The sequence below is a fragment of the Colletotrichum orchidophilum genome (genome assembly GCF_001831195.1).
Source record: "Colletotrichum orchidophilum strain IMI 309357 chromosome Unknown Scaffold_43.1, whole genome shotgun sequence".
NCBI classification, from domain to species: Eukaryota; Fungi; Ascomycota; class Sordariomycetes; order Glomerellales; family Glomerellaceae; genus Colletotrichum; species Colletotrichum orchidophilum.
The window spans coordinates 97,545-119,420 of record NW_019172999.1 but is presented as its reverse complement, the minus strand read 5'-3'; the positions used below and the strand labels follow the sequence as shown (position 1 = coordinate 119,420).

The window sequence follows — 21,876 nt, the reverse complement described above, 5'->3', positions numbered from 1 at the left end:
ACGCCTGATGCTTCTCGTAGGCCGGGAGCCTTGGGACCAAGACATGCAATGTTGGATGGGAACCTTCCCTGGTCAAGGGCGGGCATCTCCCAATAAACACAAAAAACTCGTACAAAGAGAAGACGGGTCAGATGGCAACATCTCCATCGTAGAGGCTTCAAACAGCAAGTCGACATGGTATACGGGTAGGGTAGGTAGATTCGGGTGGGGGGCAAGTCTTGATACCCTATAGACCGAAAACACTTGCATTTCTCTCCTTGCTTGATCGGCAGCCCACGGGCTTTGGGAACCTAGACATTCGGCATGACATGTAGATGAGATACGGCGTGCAGGCAGCATTTTGTTCAATGATATTTAACATTCAACTCATGAATAAGTCTCCGTATTGACGCCCTCGGCAGATTTACAGCGTTCTGTTGGATTGATAATGACTGGCGTAGCGCTCGCGCATGCAAAAAGATGAGGCAAAAGTAAGTGGGCGGGCGATCCGAAGCGTTCTCCGCAAGACCACTCCCTTCCCTCAGTGACATTACGGCTATGAAGATGGTCTTTATGCAAGGTCCAGCATCGGCAGACACCCAGCCAGCTAATGAAAGCTTACGGATACGGAAGGTTGGCTACTACTCTTCTTCCTTTCGTCAGTAGTGAGAAAAACATCCTGGGAAAGGAATACCGTCCTTTATTCCTTGCTATCTCTGTTGAGCCGTACATGTCTGCTTCCCCCCCCACCCCCCACCCCCCCCCCCCCTCCCATCGTAGACATGATTTTTGATATCTGCAAACCATCCATTATCAGATCGCCTGTGCCTCCTAACAATCAAATACAATATCTCTCAGCAGCCTGGGGGATGCTGATTTCGCTTCCGCCGTCAGCCGCCAACGTGCACTTCGCCTGTAATTGAACGAGGGGGAGGATGGATCCACACCGTGACAAAATACACAGATGGATCAGTCCTAGTCTCGCCACTCCTTTCATGATGCTGTTGGAATGATAAGTCATGTCCAAGGGAAGAAAGTCTGGCAACCTAGCTTTGTCACCGCCACCACATCGCACCCGCGCTTCTCTTCTGCCTCCGCCAGAAGAGAACAAACCCCCTAATTCTCCCCTCCCCCTCCCCACTAGCAGCTATGTCTCTGCCCATTCAACCAAGAGGGCCCCCTTTTCTGTGAGAATCAAAAGATGTATTTCCATCAGGACAATCCAAAACGCCCCAAGCTATGCTACAAGACTCTAACCTTTCTCCCTGCGAGATCTCGATAGAAAACCTCTCTTTACGGATATTTACCTTCCTGTATCTCACAATTTATTGTACTCTCTGTTCGACAAGGCCCAGTCCTCATCACCGACGGAAGAAAACCCCCTATCCTCTCTCCCCTAGTCCATCTTCCCATCTTCCCTATACCTCTCAGCATACTCCCCCTCCTCGCCCTCCCCATCCTCATACTCCTCCGCCTCCTCATACTCCCCATCCTCATCATCGATGACAGCCTCCTCATTATCCTCATTCTCCAACAAAGTTTCCCCCTCCGCATCCGTAGTCTCATCCTCGATATCCGTATTCCCAGAAATAAGTAGACTCCTAAGATCATCCTCGCTGAGAATTGTCTCAATACTACCCCTCCGGATCCAAGGCCTCGTCTCCCGCCTCCCTTGCTCAATCAACCTCTCAATCTTGAGCCGGTTGCCGACAAACTTGAGGATAGGGTATCCGCGCTGCTGGCCCTCGTGTATCATGCGCGCCAGCCGCGGTGGGTCCGGGTCCGAGAGGATGTGCACGAAGTCTGAAGGCACCGTCTTGGGCCACACGGTGATGGTCCCGCTAAACGTCTGCAAGAAAAGCTGCGACCAGTCCTGACCCAGAGGCCGGGGCAGCAGCTCGGCGTGGCGGATGAATTTCAGCCATTTCGTCATGTCCAGCTTGAGGTAGTGCTCCACCGCCGACATGACGTACCCCCCGCGCCAGCCTTTGCCCTTGCGGTGAGTGACGGGGTGCCCGACGGACCCTCGCGAGGAGAAGAAGAAGAGGTTGATGTGCGGGTTGACCTGGCTGACAATGGTAAAGTTGACGTTGAAGTGTAGGTTGAGGGCCTTGATGGGAATGTCGGTCCGTAGGCTGCCGTCCTTCCACTTGTGGCCAAAAGAGTAGGGCACCAGCGTCCCATCGCGCTGCTTCATCATCAGCACGACCGGGTTGAGGATGCCCGGAACGGCAGCGGACGCCAGGACGGCGGACCAGATGACGCAGTCCGGGCTGGTGAGGTAGTTGCACAGGATAGTGGGCGAGTGCGGGTCGGCGGGCACGCAGGAGACATTCAGAATGCGGCCCGTCCGCTCGTACGCCTCCCGGAAGGTCATCGAACCTCTTGTCCACCAGCTGCACTGCTTGGCCCAGTCGACCGAGTCGAAGCGGGCGCCAGTCCTCCACCACCGCGGGATCCACGTCCAGAACGTCTCGCGGCACGCGGTGATGCGGTGCGCGAGCGCCGGCACGAGGAGCTGCCTCAGCTCGTCGTCCGTCCGTGTCGCCACGAGGGCCGCGACCAATGCGCCTCCGCTGGTGCCGGTGATGACGTCCGGGAGCAGGTCCGCTTCGAGGAGGGCCTTGATGACGCCGAAGTGGTAGTAGGCAAAGGACGCGCCGCCCGAGAGGCAGAGGGCCGTCCGTCCGTAATTGGCGTGCATACCCTTGAAGATGGAACGCTTCTCCTCCATCGACAACTGCTTCGTGCTCAGGATAAACTTGATGCTCCTCTCGACTGGACACAGTTAGCCAAACCCATTTCAAACTTACACTACGACACGGTCCCAGACACATACCTTCATCAATAAAGTTCTGCACCAGGTTCTTCGTGCCATAGTACGTCTGACTATACAGCCTGGGGTTCTCAACGCCCACAAAATTGCTCTTCACGCACGCCGAAAGCAGCGCATGAAGCTCCTCGACAGCAGGCTTTCCCGACGGCTTCTCCTGCGCCCCCTCGTCGTCCGTCTCCCCGTTCTCCACCGTCTCGGCCCTCTGCCTGCATTTGCGCATCTGGTCCCACACCCTCTTGACCGTCTTGGAGTCGTAGTACGCGAAATCGTTCTCCTCCTTCCACCGCTGCCGGTCGAGGTAGCTGTCCAGCTCCTTGGCCGCGACAACCCAGTCGCGGTAGTTGTTGGTCCGGCGCATGCTCCGCCGCAGCCTCTCCCTCGTGCCGCGCCACGTCACAAAGTGCTCGTACACCCAGATATACAGCCGTGTATATAGATACGTGAGCGCGAGCCCCGCGAGCCAGGCGCCAACGAAAAAGAGCATCGGCCACTTGAGCAGGGCGTAAAAGATGCCCTCGCGCGTCTCGTCCTTCGTCCTCGTGCCCAGGAGCGCCTCGGCCGCCCCCTTGGCCCGGTTCCTCCGCCTTCTCGACCCTCTCTTTGATATTTTTTGATTCACAGGCGCCCAGTCGTTCTGCGCCGTGATGAACATGTTGGACTGCGTTGCCGAGCCATGGTGGTAAGCGCCGCCACCATTGGTGTAGGTATGATTCAGCAGCCCCGGACCCGGAGCCGTGACGTCGCCGGCAGCAGCAGCGGCCGCTGCGGCGACGGCTGATGGATCCTCCCTGTCATCATCGTAGACGGAGCCTCGCTTCGTGACGTCGAGTGAGCTGTGGCTCCGCAGGCCGGGGGACCGTAGGGATGTTGTCTCGTCGGGGGATTGTAACGGGTCGGGCGCCTGGAGGGCCTGTATGAAGGCGGCGAGGTCAGCGTCGCTGAGGAACTTTGTGTTGAACTCGGGCAGGCCGTCGGTGCTGAAATTCTCGGGCGGGAAGCCGTAAATGTCTGTGTTGCTGCCGGTGCCGGTGCCGCTGGGCGATGAGCCAAAGGAGACTCTGGGTTGGTGCTCAGCCATGTCTACGGGCTGCGTCGTTTGACGAGTCTAGGCGCATGATATGGCAGTAGCAACACCTGAAGGGTGAAGAAAGGGCGAGACAGTCAAGATGTGAAGTTACTCGGGAGAAAAGGACGTGTGAGAGACGAGGATGAATACTGACGCGCCCAGAGGAAAGGGATGGGTGCTCTTTCCGAAATGAAGACAAAGTTCCACTAGGGGCGGGTATATACGAAGTACTTTGAGTGAACTTGGTTGCGTGAGTAAACCTAATGTAAGTAACAGGTAGGGAAGTAGTAATCTGCAGATGGACGGGTGATTACAGGGCATTTGTTGGGGAAGATTTAGAGATGCCTCGGGGTGGTGGTGGTCTGTCACTCTCGGCCGGGGGAGGCTTCTCGTTCGAGATGCGCAGACCTCCCTAGGGAATGCGCGCCCGTGATGCCACGGGGTCGGATGACGTCGGCAGTAGCTCGAATTGGATTTCGTTGGGACCTCGGGCGCCTGGGGCGAGGGACATCTCAGGGAAGGCGAGGTGGTGAATGGCCGCCCGCTGCCGGTTGGTCACCAACCGCTACGGCTAACGAACCGCGAGGTGGCAGGGGGGGCCAGTCCCCTCCTCCGTCACTTTCTTCGCTTTCTTCAGTGGATGTTGTACCTGATTGAGGCACTCTAGCGGGATGCAGTGCGAGGAAGGCCACCTTAGTTTGCACCACAGGCAGCCCAGGCCGACTAACACGAACGACCCGTCGTCTGTATGCTGGAGCGAAGCATAATGCCAACATGATATAGATGACAAGCTCAAGCATCACCCTATCTGAAGGAGAAATGTCAAAAAGAGGCAAGTTCTTGTCCACTCGACGGCACCATGAAACACAACCCCCAAAAGGCCGCCACCCAATCCCTACTTTCCCTATCCGGTCCCGTCTCCCCCTCTGTAGAATAGCACCTTACCACGCCTCCGTCAAGATTCAATGTACCCATCAACGGCTGGAGGAGCTGAATGGGAGGGCGGTGGCCTCTGGTGTCGGTACCTTACCTGATCCAAAGTAGGGTGACATGCGGTGATTTACTTATACCTTACTCAAAATACTGATTCATCGAGACGTCAGCGAAATAGAGACCAAAAATCTTGGTAATACACAACCGGCGAAAAGTGTTTGCTACTATCCAGAGAAACCAATGTGGCTTGTGAAATGCTAAATTGCCACACATCTCATTCTCTCCACTGTCTGACGTATGTCCATCATCGCGTTTCCCGCCCCTGACCAACCAAACTTTCACGACTTTGACACGGTGGCCTCGGTCACCATCACCCCCAAGGACAACGCTAGGAAAATCCCAGACCCTAACTGTTTTCTATACGGATGGCAGTATTGACGTACCATCGGGTTACGCATCTCGTCTTTGAAACCCCGCAATACTCCAATTTTGCGTGTCCACGTTCAAGTCGATTTTGATGTCAATGTGGTTGATGCAAAAAGAACTACGCAGAGCAGGCTAATGATTGAAAAGACGCAAATAACCAGATTCCGAATCCCTGAGCCCAATGAGTATTCTAGCCTAACAAGCGTACAAACTGCCTCGTCTCTGGCTATAGCTGGATGCCCGACTGAACAGTACTGACCGAGCAGAGCAACCTGGGCCAAAAGAGGACATTTCCTCCTCCATGTGAACAGATGCAAGATGCCCAATAGCAGCAGGTCAGCCTATTACGCACTCCTCTACCCGTGTTCCCCGAGGATATTGGGCCCAAACGCCCCAAAAGGGATCTTGTTGCCTCCCTCGAGCACTTGACCGGAGCTATCGTAGACGTGGCACCATGATTTCGTTCCTGCGTGGACGTTCCCCATTGCCATTCTTGCCAGATCACCCATGTGCTACTCCATTTCTGCCGTAAGCATCCCCCGCGAGCTCCTTCCAGAGCTTTCGGTCCATGCTTAGACGTACTGCGAGAGCCACCGGATACCGTCACCGTATCCTGTCTTGCGTTAGCTGACTGACCCGAACCGGCCTATCATGTCCCAGAAAGCAAACGCACCTTGTCTGAGGACAACAGAGCACATGAAGACCTCGATGGGTCGGATTCCCTCCAAAGGCACCTTGCCCTTACCAGTCGTCTGGTACATGCCGAGCTGGTGACGGAGCTCCTCCTCCGAGATGGCGTCGGGGTGGTCAATCTTGTTGCCGAGGATGACAAAGGGCACCTTAGCCAGCTCCTCCATGGACAGGAGGGCGTCGAGCTCGGCCTTGGCCTCAGGGAATCGCTCGTGGTCCTTGGCGTCGACGAGGAAGACGATGCCGTTGACTTCGGGGAAGTAGTCCTTCCACAGGCGGCGGGCCTGCTGGTGACCGCCGAGATCGAAGGTGGTGAAGCGCACGTTGCCGATGGCAAGCTCCTCGGAAGCTGGGTGAGGGTGTCAGCTTCTGGACACGTGCGCAGAGCTCATGTCACTGGCTCCATGTTGCGGAAGGGATATACTCACTAGGATGGAGGGTAGGCTGGAGAATAGCGACACGGTCGTTCTGATAAACACGTTGATTAGCAGCTGTTACTCCCATCAATATCGCGGCCCAAGAATTCCCCATATCAGCGCATCCGACCTCCGGTGGGCTCATGGTATCGACATGGTGCGGCTGGCGGGTGTCGGGCGGATCGTACCTTCAGCATGTGCAGCAAGGTGGTCTTGCCGGCATTGTCGAGGCCGAGGAAGAGAAGCTTGGCATGCTTGTTGAGCAAGCCGAGGCTTGAGAGGACGTTGTAGACTATAGAAAGAGAGAACACCAGTCAGTCCGTCATCGTTCAACTAGGGATGGATGATTGGCCACAAGCTGCGGCGGCAACAGCGGCGGCGCACAGCAGATTTGCCCCGTTGGAGGAGGGGGATCGGGCAAACGCAACGGATAGGAAAATAGTAGAATACATACACCAATCAATAATCCACATCTTGACGACGAAGGCGCGAGATTATTGTCTGTATTGTGAGGGTGGTTCGTGGATGACGGTGGAGTCGGTAGGATGAGGTCGGGGAGGTTTCGTCGTTCGGGCTTTTGCTCCCAGGAGACAAGGCGACTGCGTGTAGAGAGGTACCAAGGTCTGGACTGGACGGGACGGGACTGGCTGAGCTGGGGGCTGCCAGAATAGGTACGCTGGCAGGGGAGGTGAGTGAGGTGGTGCGTGGTGCGTGCTGGCTGGCGCAGTTGCTGTTGCGAATTGCAGTGTGTTGAGGTGGGAGTGCCTTAGATCTGGGGCCGCCATGTATCGGAGATGCTCCACAGCTGCACCACTGCTGTCAACTGCAGCGTGGGAAGCACAACAAGGAATTTCAAAGTATAGGTGCGCAAGTCTAGGGTTGCGTCAGAGCGAACCTCACTGTCGACTCCCTTGGGAAGAGACTCACCAGAATAAAAGCGAGGTAACAGTATCAGGTGGATGAAGCGCAGTTTTGGCGTTGACGGTTTTGAGGCCCAAGGTGCCGTGGATACGTGCAAGAGTCTCCTGGCTTTATTCTGGGTAGCCTAAAGAGGGGGGGCAAGGACACCTTGCCATGGCAATTCTGACCCTTATGCTCTCCCGCCATGAATCACCAGCACGTTACCATCTCGGTTTGAATCAAATCATGGAGGCTGCTTTCTGTCAAGTCAACGCCCAACCATCAAAGGTGCCACGTGACCAAGGAACAAATGTTGGAGGTCTGCGATATCTCGCAGGAATGCAGTTGTTGATCAGGCTACCTAATGCTATGTGTTTGCTCGACAACCATACAAGCCTTCATACACGCTATTCCAGGGGGTATTCGTGCTCCAAGTCCAGATGCCGCTGGACTCCCAAAATGATGAAGAATAGAAAATGAAGCGAAAGTCCATGTACGGAGCCCTTGTCCATCCGAGGACAATCCGTTGTTAAGGGGAAAAAAAGTATGTACAATCCAAAAGACGTGAAGATAGTCTCATATATATCATGAAGCCCACCATGCCATGCACCATCCGATGCTAAACGCCTTGCGAGCCGACTGTTGGTCTCGCTGTAAATGCAAATCAAAGACTCCGCCCAATGTAAGTTGTAAGTGTATATCCACCTTTAAACAGAGAGGACGTAGTTGCCCTGGTCGATCTTGCCGGCCATGAGCAAGCCCAGCTCCCTCATACGCTCGCAGCCGAGGCCGCGCTGGGGTTTGCGCTCCGGTACTTGTCCCTTGCGAGCGCGGTTGCAGTACTTTTGGTAAAACTTTTCCTTGCGACGCTGCCGCTTGCGTTCCAAGCCCTTGACAATGTCAATCGCGCCGCGAATGTGAAGATCATTGGCGGGGGCCTTGGGGCGACGTCCCTTGACCATGTGGGGGAACATGGATGGCGGGCGAGGAAGAGACTTGGTAACGGTGAGACCAGGGCGAGAGGCCAAGGTCTTGAAAGTAATAGCGCCGTGGCCATTGCGAGGAGAAGCGGGAGGAGACCTCACCATTTGAGGAGCCGGGGACCTCAGGCGACGGGGTGAAGGACCGTCAAAGAGGCGGCGAGGGGAGCGGCCACGAGCCTTGGGGGCCGGAGAGACACGGCGCTTGATGGGCGGGGGAGAGTGGAAGCGCTTGGGAGGAGTGTGTTCAGGCTTCTTCTGGCGACGGCTTCGGTCGTTCTTGTGGTGCAAATCCTCCATCTTTCCGTGGAAGAACATCTCGTCATCACTGCTGTGGTGAACGGGGTTGTAGATCTCTTCCTCGCCCTCATCCTCAGGGTCAGATGCAGGGAAGCTCGGATCAATGTCCTGAGGGATCAGCTGAAGCTTCTCGCGTCTGCGGGCGGCGAGGCAAGACATGTAGGCATCTTCCATTGGCCTGTCCTCATCAAGAGTGCCACAGACGAAGTCGGTGCTGTCTGGAAGCTCGGGCGTGCCAGGACGGATCTTGATACGCTGGGCCCGGCCACGACGAGCTCGGAGACTGCTGTGAGAGGCGATGGACGAGTCCGAAAGCTGTTCAGGTAGGGACGGTCTGCGGGCGATGGGAGTGCTGTCAATGTTCTGGCTGGTAGAGCGACCTGGGGTCCACAAGCGGAGGTCGTCGTCTTCCTCCTCCTCCTCTTCAGAATCAGCGAATCCAGTTTCCTCATCTGTCTTATAACCGTCAGAGTTGTCATCCTCGTCAGAAGCATCGTCCTCGTCATCCTCCTCATCCTCATCCTGTCCCTCATCTTCATCATCATCGGCGTCATCCAGGTTGTCGAGGTCCTCATCATCGTCAATGGCGGTTGCCAATTCTGCCTCCTCTTCCTCTGCCTCCTCTTCAGCCTCAGTAGCTAGCTTACGGATTGCGTTCTCCTTCTGAAGAGTGTCGTTGATGGTTATGCGACGTCCTTGGGAGGAAAAGGCCTGACGGATCCAGTCATCCTCGCGGGGAATGTCGCTGGCGAACTCGTGGAACTGAGAAGACTCGTTGCTCAAGTCGGCGGGGTTGGCGGTAATGTACTTTTTCGTGGTAGGGGACTTGACAACAACGTCAACATGGGGAGGAGCAAGCGTGGGCCTGGGGGATCGGGAACGCGTCTTGCGAGTTGTTGCAGGGACAGGTGCTTGCAGTCTTGCGGCGGCCATCTCCATTCGCTGGGGAGGGGTGTTCTGCGTAGACGCGGGGCGTTGAGGGATGGGGCACGCGAACTTGATGCAAGACCTTCGCTGAGGCTCCTGGGCCGAAGGCGCCTTCACCATGGGCTGGCTCCGGATAGGCTCAACAGGATTGTTGGGCTTTGCAGCGCAGGCAAACTGGATGCAGCGCTTCTTGGGCGCCTCCTTGGCGGGCTCGTCATTAATGTTCAGAAGACGCATTTCGGGCAGGGGAGGGCTGGGAGTGTTGGCGCGGGACGGGCTGGTCAAGCCAGTATCGCTCGTCAGGTCGGCGGTAGAGGCCAGGCTGATATTGCTGGCCATGGAGCGACGGCGGGCGAAGAAGGACATACCCGGGCGGGCTTCGGGGTCCTCATCTTCGGAAGGGCTGTGAAGCGCCTTGGTCAACAGAGAGGCGTTGTGGTCGAGGGTGTTGCGTCGGATTGGGTTCCGCTTGAACATACTGGCCATGGGAGAGACGGGCAACTGCGTTTCCGGAGGCTCATCGACGTCAGCGGACTCGTCTTCTACCGTGGAGGGCATGTTTGCGCATTGTGTGGACCAGGCCAGGACGTTTGACGTCGCGGCGTCGTGTGTTGTGCGGTGCGTCATGGTGGAGTGGTGATGATGTTGGTCGAGGTTGGGTGCAGGGGTGATTTTCGGGCGCTCGGCTCGAGGCGTGGCGAATGGTTGCTAATTCCAGGCCAATCGATCAACGATGCTTCTAGCAGGCGCAACCGGTCGAAGGTCGACTTCGTAAGAGCTGTTGGTAGTAATAGCAGTAATAGTAACGAGGCTCCTTGCGAGAAGCGGCTCTAGTAGTTGGTGTTGTTCAGTTGTGTGGATAGGTTGATGAGAGGGGTTGCCCTCAAGAGGACGTGCAGCTGAAGATCGTCTCGAAAGACAACTGCTGCAGATCAAGTCGTGTCCCTAGGGACCGTTGTGCTATAAGAATAAAACTGACATCTCGAGGAAAACAGCGTGATGTGTAGTGATAGTTGCCGGGCAGATGGGGGAGATTATAGGATGACCGGGCGTTGCCTCAATGTGAGGCGCGGTAGTGCGTTGATTCAGGGTCCTCGGGGGTACAAGAATAACTATATCGACGTGCGCAGATCCTGGATGAAAAGGGCGAGCGTGAATGCGGCCGTGGGCGTGGGCACAAGGATTGGTGTGTGCGCTGGGCGAGCAGATGACGTCGGGCCTAGCGTGGCGCAGGGAAATGGCGAAAAGAGACGGAAAGGATGGGAGAGTGAGGGAAGGGAGAGGGAGAGAGACTCAGAGAGACTCAGAGAGGGACAGAGGTGGAAAGGCAATGGGTGAGAGGCCGCTGGGATAGACGGCCGGACAGAGAGGAACTTTAACAGGTTCCGGGAATATTCTTGGCAGTTGGAGGACCAAGGCGGGAAGAAATTCAGGATTTTCAGAGGCTGAGGGCTCGAGCGCTCTTCTCCTTGCCGATGTGTACGGAGTACGGAGAACTGATAGCTAAAGCAGTCGAGTATTGAGCTGGGGGAGACCTGACCAGTTGCTGGGGGCTGTTGGAATCCAGGAGACAACCTGGGAGGAAAGGCGACCAAATAGTAGGTGGCGACGGGTAGAGGCCGCGACTAGAGGAGGTCAGTTGGCCAGTTTTGTCAAGGGCGGGCAAAACCCTTTACCGCCTTGTTGGTGCTGCCGTTGCCGCGGGAGGTGTACTGAGTAGTCGGATGGGGGTAGAGCGGAACGGTGAGGTGGTGTGTGTGTAGGGAGGTATTTGTCTGTGGTGCTAGCGTGTGTGGTGTGTGTGGTGTGAGTGGTGTGAGTGGTGTGGTGTGGGTGCTTCTCGTTTGCCAGAAGACGGCAGAGAAAAGATGCGGTGCAGCTGTAGTCAGCCCAGCACGCGACGTAAACGGCGGGAGTTTTCGTAGCAAGCAGGAGGTCGGGAGAAGTGTCTGACTGAGAGGGGAAGAAGTGGGCGTAAGGTGACTGATTGATTGACTGGTTGTTGATTGAGAGACAGAGCGGAGCGAGAGAGGGTATCCGTAAGTGGGCGCGCGCACGCAGTACGGAGTATGCGTATGGCGTATGCAGCTCAGTATGAGGTAAGAGTGGGTTGTCCACGGGTGCGTGGGATATTTGTCGCCAGGAGAGCCGAGAGTCGTCTTCTGTGGTAGAATTGCTCGTCAATGCGTATCCGTACTCTCTTTCCGCGTCGTCCTGGATGAATTGGATTGGTGGTTGCAGTTGATGGTGGTGGTTTTCGGGGTCAGGTGGGCGAATGGGCCGGGGTGATCACTGATGGGTGGCCGGAGAGTCTGATGAGAGAAACACTGGCAGGGTAAGTTGCGATTGGCGTGTGTAGTCTAAGGTGGTTTTTCGGGGTCTTTGTGTGTGCGTGTGCGTGTGCGTGGGCTTCTGCAGTAAGAATACTCCGTGGGCAGGGAACACGACGGGAGGCTTCCTGCGAAAAGGGAGGCAAGACGCGGGGTGGCTGCCAAGCGGTGTATGTGAGGCAGTGGCAGCGGCAAGCAAAAAGAAAGCAGGTGGGATATCCGTAGATGTACCAAGGCCAAGACCAAAGGGAAAAGGCGGAAGAAGCGCCAAAAAGGCAAAAGGGAGAAACACCACAAGGGTATGAGATTGGGATGTTGCTTTTTCGCTGGGCTTGGCGAGATCAAAGTAAGATGTTTGAAGATTCTGGCAGAGCGAGCTGCTGCGCTGTTGCAGGCTGCGGACCGCGGACGGTGCTGGTGGCAGGTGCTTGGCAAAAGCACAGGATAAGCAGCAGCGATAGCAGCAGCAATAGCAGCAGCAGACAACGAATTCACTGCAAATGCAAATCGCATCCAGTGCAGGGGGGCCAGCGCGCGTAGGGTTTTATTGCGATGCGTCTTTTTTTATTCCCTCAGCTCAAGTCTCGCAAGTGGAAAGTAACTTGTGCCTCTGTCCCATTCCCAGCCCGGCCCTGCCCTTATTTTCACTTTGCAGTGTGCACTTAGAAGAGAGGGAAAAAAAAAAAAAAAAAAAGGCCATCAGCATCTGGGTAATTTTGGCAATTGTTTTTCCCCCGACTATCCAGTCGTGGTTTGGTCCGCTCGTGAGTCGGGGCCCCATTGCATTCCCTGCTCTACGCCCCTGTGTAAGGAGTATGATTGGTCCCAACTCTTTTTTATTTTATTTTTCAATTCCGCAAATTTTCCATGGCGCTCGGTCCAGTCTCCCCTTGGAAAATTTCCCTCGTCGACTTTCCGTGGGGATCCCGCCCTTCTTCGAGAATTTTTTTTTCCTTTGACTGCGTGCTTCTCCCGAGACCCGTATGCCTCCGGGGGTGGCATGGACTGAGTTGTCAGTTGTCGATGGGTTGGACCCAGAAAAAAAAAAAACACCGCTAGTCCGGGGACACGCCTGTCTTTCAGGGCTCGCAGGGGGCCCCCCCCATCCTTCTATCCACCGTCGGAGTGAAAGAAGCGCAGGATTTGGGAAGACCCGAAGAGACCAAGACGGGGCCAGCTCCATCAACAGGCCAACAGGCCAACACCAGCGCGGGAGATGGGAGACGGATCGGAGTAGCGGGCGCCACACAGTGTGCAATGACTGCGTCGAGAACCTTTACCATTGTAGAAGGAGTGATTTGGTTGGAAACGCCCAGGGGACGCACGGCTGGAGCGACCTCTCGACATGCGCCGGTGTTGCGGGAATCTGCGGCACTTTCTCGCCTTGCCTCGGGTACCGCGCCAAGCACGCTCAAGCTTCGCGCCGAAAACGGAGCTAGCCGGGTGGGGCCCGGAGACCTCAGACGAAAAGAATTCCTCACTGTAGAAGACAACTGCGTGATTGGCCAGGAATTCTGCGACGAATAACCGTCAAACACCCGAGGGCCCCCATCCGTTCAGGTACGTATCCAACATCCCCAGTTCTCAACCCACGCTGAGCTGCCTGCCCCTGCTCCTCGAGTCCTTCTCAGCCCCTGTCCATCGACATTCAATCGGCACAGCTCTCCATCGCTGGTGGGTGACCAATGACCATTACTGGCCTCACCAGTGGCTGTATCTGTCGTCAAATATCCACACTCACTCAAATCACACACAAACTCTTTCGTTCGCTCTCTCCCTCTCTCTCTCTTCTCGAGGCAAATAGAGGAGCACTTGCGACAGTCGAAGCTGGGCCCTGGCCCTGGCCCTGGCAACCTGGCAAGGTCCAAGGAAGGGAACGAAGCTAGCCCAGGTCGGCTTCTTTGCTAGGACCGACGAGGAAGAGGAAGGCAAAGGAAGAAACGGATCCCGCACGCCATCTCGCATCTGCAATTCCCTAATTGCCCAGGCCGGGTCTGACCTACCCTTCTACGGATACCCACCCCACCCTCCCTTGCCCGGGCTCATCTCATCAAAAGTGACATGCGTCTGCCATAATCTCTTTGTATGACACGCAGGTCACCGCTGGTTCACCTGGGTCTCGGGAGCTAATTCTTCTTCTCTCCAGTCCCCCTCGTCCCCCTCGTCCGGGTCTCCAAATGTCGACACCGTCAAATCACCGACTGACCACCCACTCCGCACAGTCACGGTCATTATCCGTCCTCTCAGAGCCCACACCCCCTCGGGCTTTTTTCTCGACGCCTAGAGAGCCGCCTTGAGTTGCAGATGCAGCTGTCCTGTCCTCGTGAGGTCCTCGTGAGGCAGCCGTCGATTTTCCTTGGCCCATTTCCCACAAGTCTCATCCCATTCCTGTGTTGAGAATCCCACGCTCCGACTCGTCAATCTCCAGCTCAGACTTTCACCTCGACACATTCTCTGCCCAGCCTCCGTTCGTTATGCCCTGACCTACCCTGCCCTGCGTCCAGTCAAGTTACTCCAGAGTCCAGACCCCCCAAAGTACCTAAACAAAACCATCCGTCGTTTGTTTCTCTGTCTCTCTAACACACACACACACTCTCTCTCTCTCTCTCTTTCTCCGCTCTGCTCTATTCCCGGAATGCCGTTGTGTCAATATTACACTACTGTTGACCCGTTCTTACCGGGGAAGAAATGCCATCAACAACATGCAACCCCAAACGCAGTGCCTTGACTCAATGTCAAAATCCCCCCCCGTATACCCGTACGAGCCACCCATTGGTTTGCGTCGAAGCAGTCCATCAAAATGAGACATTTACCTCCTTTCCCCAGCGCTCAGTCCGACTGCAAAGGCTAGCCATCCTCGTCTCACATCTTCAGGTACACCCGCTACCCGCGACCTGCCCCCCTTGGCTTGCACTGCGTTTTCCGTCTCCTCTCGAGCACTTTGGAAAATTGAGAGGGATATACCTTCAAATAACGTCGGGGGAACGCATTTGGAACCTTAGCATCCTCGATTGCTCCTTGTCACATACAGGCAATCCGTCGCGAACATCAGACGGAACTGGGGCCCTCGATACTGGGTACAGGATCGTTGGGCCGTCTCCGATTTCAATGTAGCTCAGGCAGCTGAGGCAGCTCAGCCCTTTAGGTCTATCTCCATGCAGCCAATGTGCGTTGCCAATGGCATTTACGGACACCAGCCAGGAAACCAAAAATACGGTGGCGCGCCCGTTGTTGTTCGTTGCGCACCATTTAGAGTGTCCTAGTGCCGGCCGCGACCATCAACACCACAGGAGCCGGACTACGAAGAAGTTGGTGGCTTCATCTTTCCCAAACCTGCAAAACAAAACATTCTCCATTGACGCTTTAACTAGCGCTATTTTGGTTGTGTTTGAATCTTGCCGGTTTCTTAACACCCCATGGGCATGGTTGCACAAGTTGGCACACCTTTGATCGTGGTGGTGGACATGCAGGGCGCTGCTAGCTGCTTCGTCCGACAGTCGGCAGGTTGTGTTTCCACATGCAAATCCTTGTACTTGGCTTGTGTCGTTCTCCTCGAAGAAGTTCCAGTCAACTCACTATTGGAGAAAGACGAGAGACCTCCATCACCAGAGTGGTTCTCATCCCGCAAGCCCACCGCCCATCAGCAGAGAACAAGCTTCGGTCCGACAGCCCTAACCCGGATCATTCCCCTTCCTGACTCGCCCGGCGCATCGCGGGTTGATCAAGCCTCGGGTCACAGGAAGCGCCCTCCATCCACTTAGGGTGAGAGTAGACTCGCAGGGCAGGAAACTGTGACAGTGATTATATCATAAGCCGAGCAGTCTCTGAGCTTCGTGCAGCTGTACCTTGCCGGCGAGCCGCTGGCATGCAGGATTCCAATGCGAGAGATATACTGTGGCCCTTGACACATTCAGGCTCAAGCCCAAGCTCAAGTTCGGATTTTGAGGAAACTACGCAGCCTTGGAGAATTGGCATGCAGCATGACGGCAGCCAATACTCTCTGATACTCTGCAACAGCTTATTCTTCGTGCTGCGACTCCTTGGCATAGGAACTGAAGGTACACAGGTGCTGAGTTGCCCGCGAGAAGGGGACGAGGGCAAGATGAATGGTTGTCCCAATGCGGCCACTGCGGAAATGCGGTGGATGTGCCAGACCGCTAGCATCGCGAGAGTGAATGGCCCGCCCGTCCCTAAACCGATTCCGGCCGCTTAGCATGTGTTTGAGGTTTCGGGAGGTGAGAGGGCGAGAGATCTAGCTCGGACCCGCCAAGAGATCCAACGGCTCTCCGAATTACTCTTGGTCCTCGCGCGGCGAGACTTCATGCAAGAGCACCGCCTTCCAAAATAGCAAAGGGAGCCTTAACACATGACAAACGTGAGGCTCGAACTTTTGGTCGATTTCTTGGCATAGAAACCGAGTACAAACATGGGAGGCAAGATCACGGTATCGAAATCGAAAACGGAAAAGTTTCATTTTCGAGCAACGCTCCCGGCATGCCGTCTTGGTCTCTTGGGGCCGAGCAACTGGCCGGCCACTCCACGTTTTCCCGCCCCTCCTCTCGGTGCTCCCCACGCTCAGCTCCTAATGTGGGCAGGCGAGGATGCCAGCGGGCGCTCGACAGGCGAGGAGCAGAAAGCAAGATTTATCGCTGAATACTCCGTACTAGCTGACAACAACTGTGCGGAGCGGTGATTACATGGCATTTACGGCACCTCCTCTCATTTCGTCCAGCACTGGGAACGGCCTTGTTCGCCTTCCGAGGTGGGGGGGGACTTCAATGTTGTAAGTGGCAATAGTCATGCCAATGCCATATCTGGTCTCCATCAATGAGACGGATCTATGAAAGCTTGAGGCTTCCCCTTACTTCTGGTCATGTACTAGCATGGCGACGGGGATTTCTCGTCACTGCATGAGCTTGTTTGTTGACAACATCGCACGCCTTTAGCGTGACGATGTAAACGAGTACCTAGGTATCCGTACGACGACGCACTTTTTCGGGGCTCTCCCCAGACAGGACTCAGCCTCGAGCGTGGGATGTCGGACCGGCGTGATTGTTCTCATCACTCACGCCGCTACTGTATGCGCGTGAGCTGTCCCTCGTTCTTCCCCTCCTTCTAAACCACAAGCAACTTGCAAGCAGCAGGTCGCAGAAGTCGGTCGAGTCGTGAAAATACCCCGCATTCTGGAACGAGGGGCAGGAGGAGGAGGAGGCGTGGTTGCGACGCCGCCAAGTGTTCATGGAACTACTGCAGAATGACTGCAACCTCCAACGCTTTCTTTACGCGGTAGCGGCGCGTAGCGTGGGAAATCCGGCCTCGCATCGCTCTCACAACGCAAGTGGTCAACATGCATTACCCACATACCACCCATTCGAGTCGCCAGGGACAGAGACACGCAGCAAGATCGACAGGTTCCAACCAGAAAGGAGCCGGTCAATCCCCCTCAGATCGACCGATGAATTCTTTCTGCCTGTTCATGCCCTCGTGTGGTCAAGCTCACAGCTTTTCCCGCGGCACGGGTGAGGGGCGAGGGACAGCTAGTAGCAAGAGTAGTACGGAATGCTAGCCATCTTATTAGAGTTGCAGAGTAAGCTTCTAACTCTGTGCTCTTTTCTGTCTGTTAGTGCCGTTCCCTCCGTTGTTTCCAGTTTTTTTCTTTTTGTCTTTCTTGTCTTCTCTTTTCTGCTGTCGTCAGACTACTAGTGTGGCAACCATACCCACACAGAGAAGGTAGACAGCTTGGTGGAAGGAGCTTCTTGACATATGAAAATGTGACAGGGGCGGTCAGGGTTCGGGAGGGTTGCAAGTGCACGCGACGATGGCGTCGACGATCAGGAAATCTGGGTGTGGGAAACCAGATACTTTGGCACGTTTGGGAATATGACCACCATCTTCGAGACCTTCGCTAGTTATCAAACTGGAAGCAAAGGAGCTAGCTACGCTACCGACTGGACCTATTCGAGGAAGAGCGGTGATCCCCCTCCCCCCCATTTCCACCTCCAACAGAACCAAACACACCAAAGAAAAGCTCCAACACTATGGAGACGAAAGAAATGGGTGGTCGGCCTTACTACCTAATAGCGTCCCCTCGTCCTCCTTCACCGCCGGGACTGCTGGATTGGAGTGGTGTAGAGGCTGTTCTCGGGAGGCCGCATTGGGAAACTCCAGACTCAACTTGTACCCCTTGTAGTGGTGGTTATTATTTGGCAGCCTGGGGAGGATGGAGATGGAAGGGGGGCTGAGGATGGCTGAAGCTGGGCCTAAATTCCTCACCATGAGCCAGCCACACTCATCTGACAGCGCCAGCCACCGCTTCGACGAGATTGTTTTGGTTGCTTACGGCTTATTAACACGCTAGTTCTTACCAAGGCACGTCTACGTCTCTCTCTCTCTCTGTGTGTGGTTTATTTTACATTTGATTTTTCATTAAGGGGGCAATTGACTCTCGTAAGCTCGAGGCTTTGGGCACGCCCAACTCCAAGCGTCTCAGAGGTTTTGGGCCGTGGCAATCCGATGCTGGAAAGTTTGGCTACGCTATTTTGTTTTATTTCGTGGCATGGTGGATTTTGTTCTTAGGGTCTGGGGATTCGGTTCGTCAACGAAAGGTGAGGCAGTTTCACAGTCTTCAACGCTGAGAGAAGTGAGGCATCCCTCTCACGATTCACTGCTACCGTGTATCGCAAATGGTAGAATCCGCCATGAAGCACTCTCGTCCCCCCTTGTCGTGTTTCGCATGAACGTTTGTGACAAAAAGCTTAGCAGACGAGAGCGAACATTTAGCTGTTAGGCTTCCTTCTCTGTGTCTCGCGAATGCCCAATCGTCATCGGGTCATCCAGTCATGGCTTGAGCACCTTCCTGCCTCGCCTTCGTCCGATCTCATCGAGCTTTCCGTCTCGGTTCCTTCCAGAATATTCAAGGGAAGAAGCCCGACCACATGGTTTCCCATGTTTTTTGACGGGCACACACACGCACACCTCTTTCCTCGGCAATCGGTTCCGGATGCTCGGTGATGGATGAAGTGCGTGAGGGAGGGAACGGTGACACGGCGAGTCACGGATCGCGAGCCGTGACCATATTCTCTCTCCCGTGCCATGTGGTTAGAAAACCCTGAGACGAGGTTTCATGAGCCGCGGATCTTCACTTTCCTCCACGGGCTTCGGGAAGGTGGGACATCTTCTACGGGCCATGGGGGAATCGGCAGTGCCATCAGCCGAAGCAGGGTGGGTAGATTCGCCTCGTTCGCCTTCCCTCCGATGACGGCTTCCCCGGTTTCAAATGCCCAGCATGTATGTGTGTGGCTGGTGCCCTCGAAGGGTCGGTCGCTATTCCTGATTTGTTTTCGTTTTTCCCTTTTCTTGGTTCTTTTGGTGTCGATCTTTGCGGCTGGATGTTTCGTTTCAAAGGAGGCGAGGGTCGCCAAGCCATTTCTTCCTAAAGTCGGAGAATTTTGTTACATTTGTACCTTCCTGGTAGATTCGCCATCTTGCGAGGCATGGCATCGCGGTCAAAGTCTGGCAGGGCTCCTTTCCCATAACGGGCGATGATTGAACCCTGTTGGACAATACTCGAACGTGGCGGCTATCGGTTGTGGTCTGATGGCAGAGGACGATACATATTCATTGTGGAAGTGATTGACGGTACGTTGTTAGTGATCGTCGATCATGAGTGATGCATCAGACCCGGCCAATATTGTTGCCTCGTGTGAGGCTAGGTTGATTATGCTATCCACTGTCCGTCGCGGGTGTCGGAACGTGGGTGACTTCGAGCGAAGTTCGATGTTGATCCGGGACTCGACGAGTCATTTACCTGCTTGTTATCCTTTCGCGTGGCATGTCGTGTATCGTCAGATCTCGGATGTCACGAGGCCGCATGTCATCTATGCTGCTTACATACGGCGAGGCAGGTGAGTAAGTAGATATGAAGTCGAAGATGTAAGTCTGTGTAGGTAAGCTGATTGGCAAGTAAAATGTGACGCAATATGGTTGACACGTGGCTTGGTGCTGGTGTCTCCTGTGTTGCGTCGTTTGATTTGCTTGAGTGTCGATGGCGAGTTGAAGTGTCTTAGAACTCGGTTTTGGTGACAGGTCGGAGCTGTGGGCTTCAGATTAACCATGAGTGCCGAGGGATGTTCTTATCCACAAGCCAGAATCTCTGTTTCTCTTAGGAACACTTTCGACCACGGCAGAGAACATCAATGATACCGTATGAAGAGACTCGGTTCGTCCGTACCATAGAATGTAGTCATTCGGGAGTGTGAAGAACGAGGAATACTCTCCAAAGACAATGTCATGGTGAGCGTGGCCATGCTCTGGAACTCTCCACATGGCCGGTGTTGAGACATAGATTATGTTTGTGACATTCTCGCCGACGGATGTCGAGAGGTATTTATTAGAGAGCAAGACATCATGGAGTGGCATCTGCTTGATACCCACGCAGCCCCCTTTCCTCAGTCACTCCTTGTGCGGTGCTCAGCAATGCACTTGGTTCGAAAAGCTCTGCAAGACTCAGAAGGTGTCATCTATGAAGTTCCAGGAGTCCTATGGACATGCTGTGGTGACTTGGTGTACCGCAGTCGACTCTGTTGTACGTGAAGCGATGGTATGAAGACTAAGGACCACCTAACTGTCTCTTTCATCGTCCCGAGCATCTCGGATATTGTCCTGGCATCTTGACTGCCCTGACTCTCACCTCTAAAAGCCAGAAGATCGTGACCAGTGGGTTTGGATTAGATGTCTTCGTCCTTCGACTAGGTATAGGTATCTAAGTCGTTGGGCGACTGAGCTACAAAGGATGTGAGTTAATGTTGCCCAGAGAGGCTGTCCTTGATTCTTTAGTAATGATATCTCCCGGCCGCGACTTTGCCCGTTGTCCTTCACAAAATTTATGGCTACAACTTCAGGAGACGGACTAAGACGAAAGTGCTAGATTTGTGTAAGGGGCAAGTTGATAGATGTCCATAACTTGATAGCTAGTAGGGCTGTATCGAGTTGGCATTTGCCTCAATAGTGTAGCAACCTAGTGTAGGAGTGGATATAAGTTACATGAGTATCGGTTATTGAGTCCTGGAGAGGTCCTCTATAAGTAGTTATCCCTTGAAGAGGACACTGCAAGCCGTTGAACTTGACACCGTACTCCGCAATCGATACAAGCAGTTTGAGGCTATATTAATGTCAAATGAAAACATCCATAACGCACGCTCCATCATTCGCTTACTTTGGGCAAACTTGTCTTCATTTCGGGCTTCATCTACTCGAACTTGTTCAAATAGGAAATGTTATTGATTGAACAGACGGAAATGAAAATATGGCGAGAACATAACCTATGAGGATTATGATGTGACCCCGTGCTATTTAGGGAGTTGTCTGCCGCTTCTTCAACAATTAGAAGCTGCAAACAAAGCAGCTGTAAGAAAGAGAGAAAATATTGCCTACAAAGCGGAGCTTAATTAGTTGACCAAGCCAAAAATCGTATCAAAGACGCCGGCTGCGGGTGAACATCAACTTGACCTCAGAGTCAAAATCGCTATTAGAAACATACAATCTTGCCATCTTCGAGCATTCTTGCATTGGTACGCCATTGGAAAATATCCGAAACAGAGTCAACGACTTTCGAGCAGTATCATTCAGCCTACTTAAGCGAGGCCAGCCGATTTTGATTTCTGTGAATAAAGAGAGACGTAGTAGCCATCCGCGGCGGATAATGTACGCGAGCAATTTCGGAAGCAAAAGTTGTGCATAGCTGAAGGGTACTGACTTGACATCATCCAAGATGCCTCTAGCATACATATCTTGTGCAATAGGTTACCTTCTGCTGCTGATATCACGTAGTAGTGATGCAACATCCTTCGCACCGGGGCTAGAGTTATCTAAGTGAAGCAGACATCTGAGGAGGAATAGAGGTCCTGAGCATTATTACTACGATTTTGTATGTACTTCGTAGCAGCTAACTATTTGACACAGTAGATCAGAGAGAGACAAATGAGTATGGAAATAACCGCACACGTAAGCTTGCTTCCTGAAAAGAGTGCCATTTAGAAAAGTTTAGTCCGCGATTGGAGGTGTGTGAAGATCGTGCATCATCAGAAGCGATTCT

The 21,876-nt window shown here is 54.3% G+C and overlaps 3 protein-coding genes across 3 annotated transcripts; all 3 read right to left on the bottom strand.

Annotated features, from left to right (window-relative positions):
• Window positions 1-1,375: 1,375 nt before the first annotated feature.
• Window positions 1,376-3,893, bottom strand: CORC01_05972 (patatin-like phospholipase; the record flags this gene model as incomplete). Its single annotated transcript, XM_022617614.1, has 2 exons — window positions 1,376-2,757; window positions 2,819-3,893. The coding sequence occupies 2 exons, from the start codon at window positions 3,891-3,893 to the stop codon at window positions 1,376-1,378; spliced, it is 2,457 nt and encodes an 818-aa protein (XP_022475855.1).
• Window positions 3,894-5,812: 1,919 nt separating this feature from the next.
• On the bottom strand, window positions 5,813-7,076 carry CORC01_05971 (ADP-ribosylation factor family protein; the record flags this gene model as incomplete). The annotated part of the gene is made up of 5 exons (XM_022617613.1): window positions 5,813-5,853; window positions 5,914-6,279; window positions 6,359-6,398; window positions 6,535-6,638; window positions 6,797-7,076. Coding segments are annotated over 5 exons (831 nt in total), but the record flags the coding sequence as incomplete, so codon positions are not given.
• An 877-nt stretch (window positions 7,077-7,953) lies between these two features.
• Window positions 7,954-10,080, bottom strand: CORC01_05970 (uncharacterized protein; the record flags this gene model as incomplete). The annotated part of the gene is made up of 1 exon (XM_022617612.1): window positions 7,954-10,080. The coding sequence occupies one exon, from the start codon at window positions 10,078-10,080 to the stop codon at window positions 7,954-7,956; it is 2,127 nt and encodes a 708-aa protein (XP_022475853.1).
• Window positions 10,081-21,876: the final 11,796 nt, after the last annotated feature.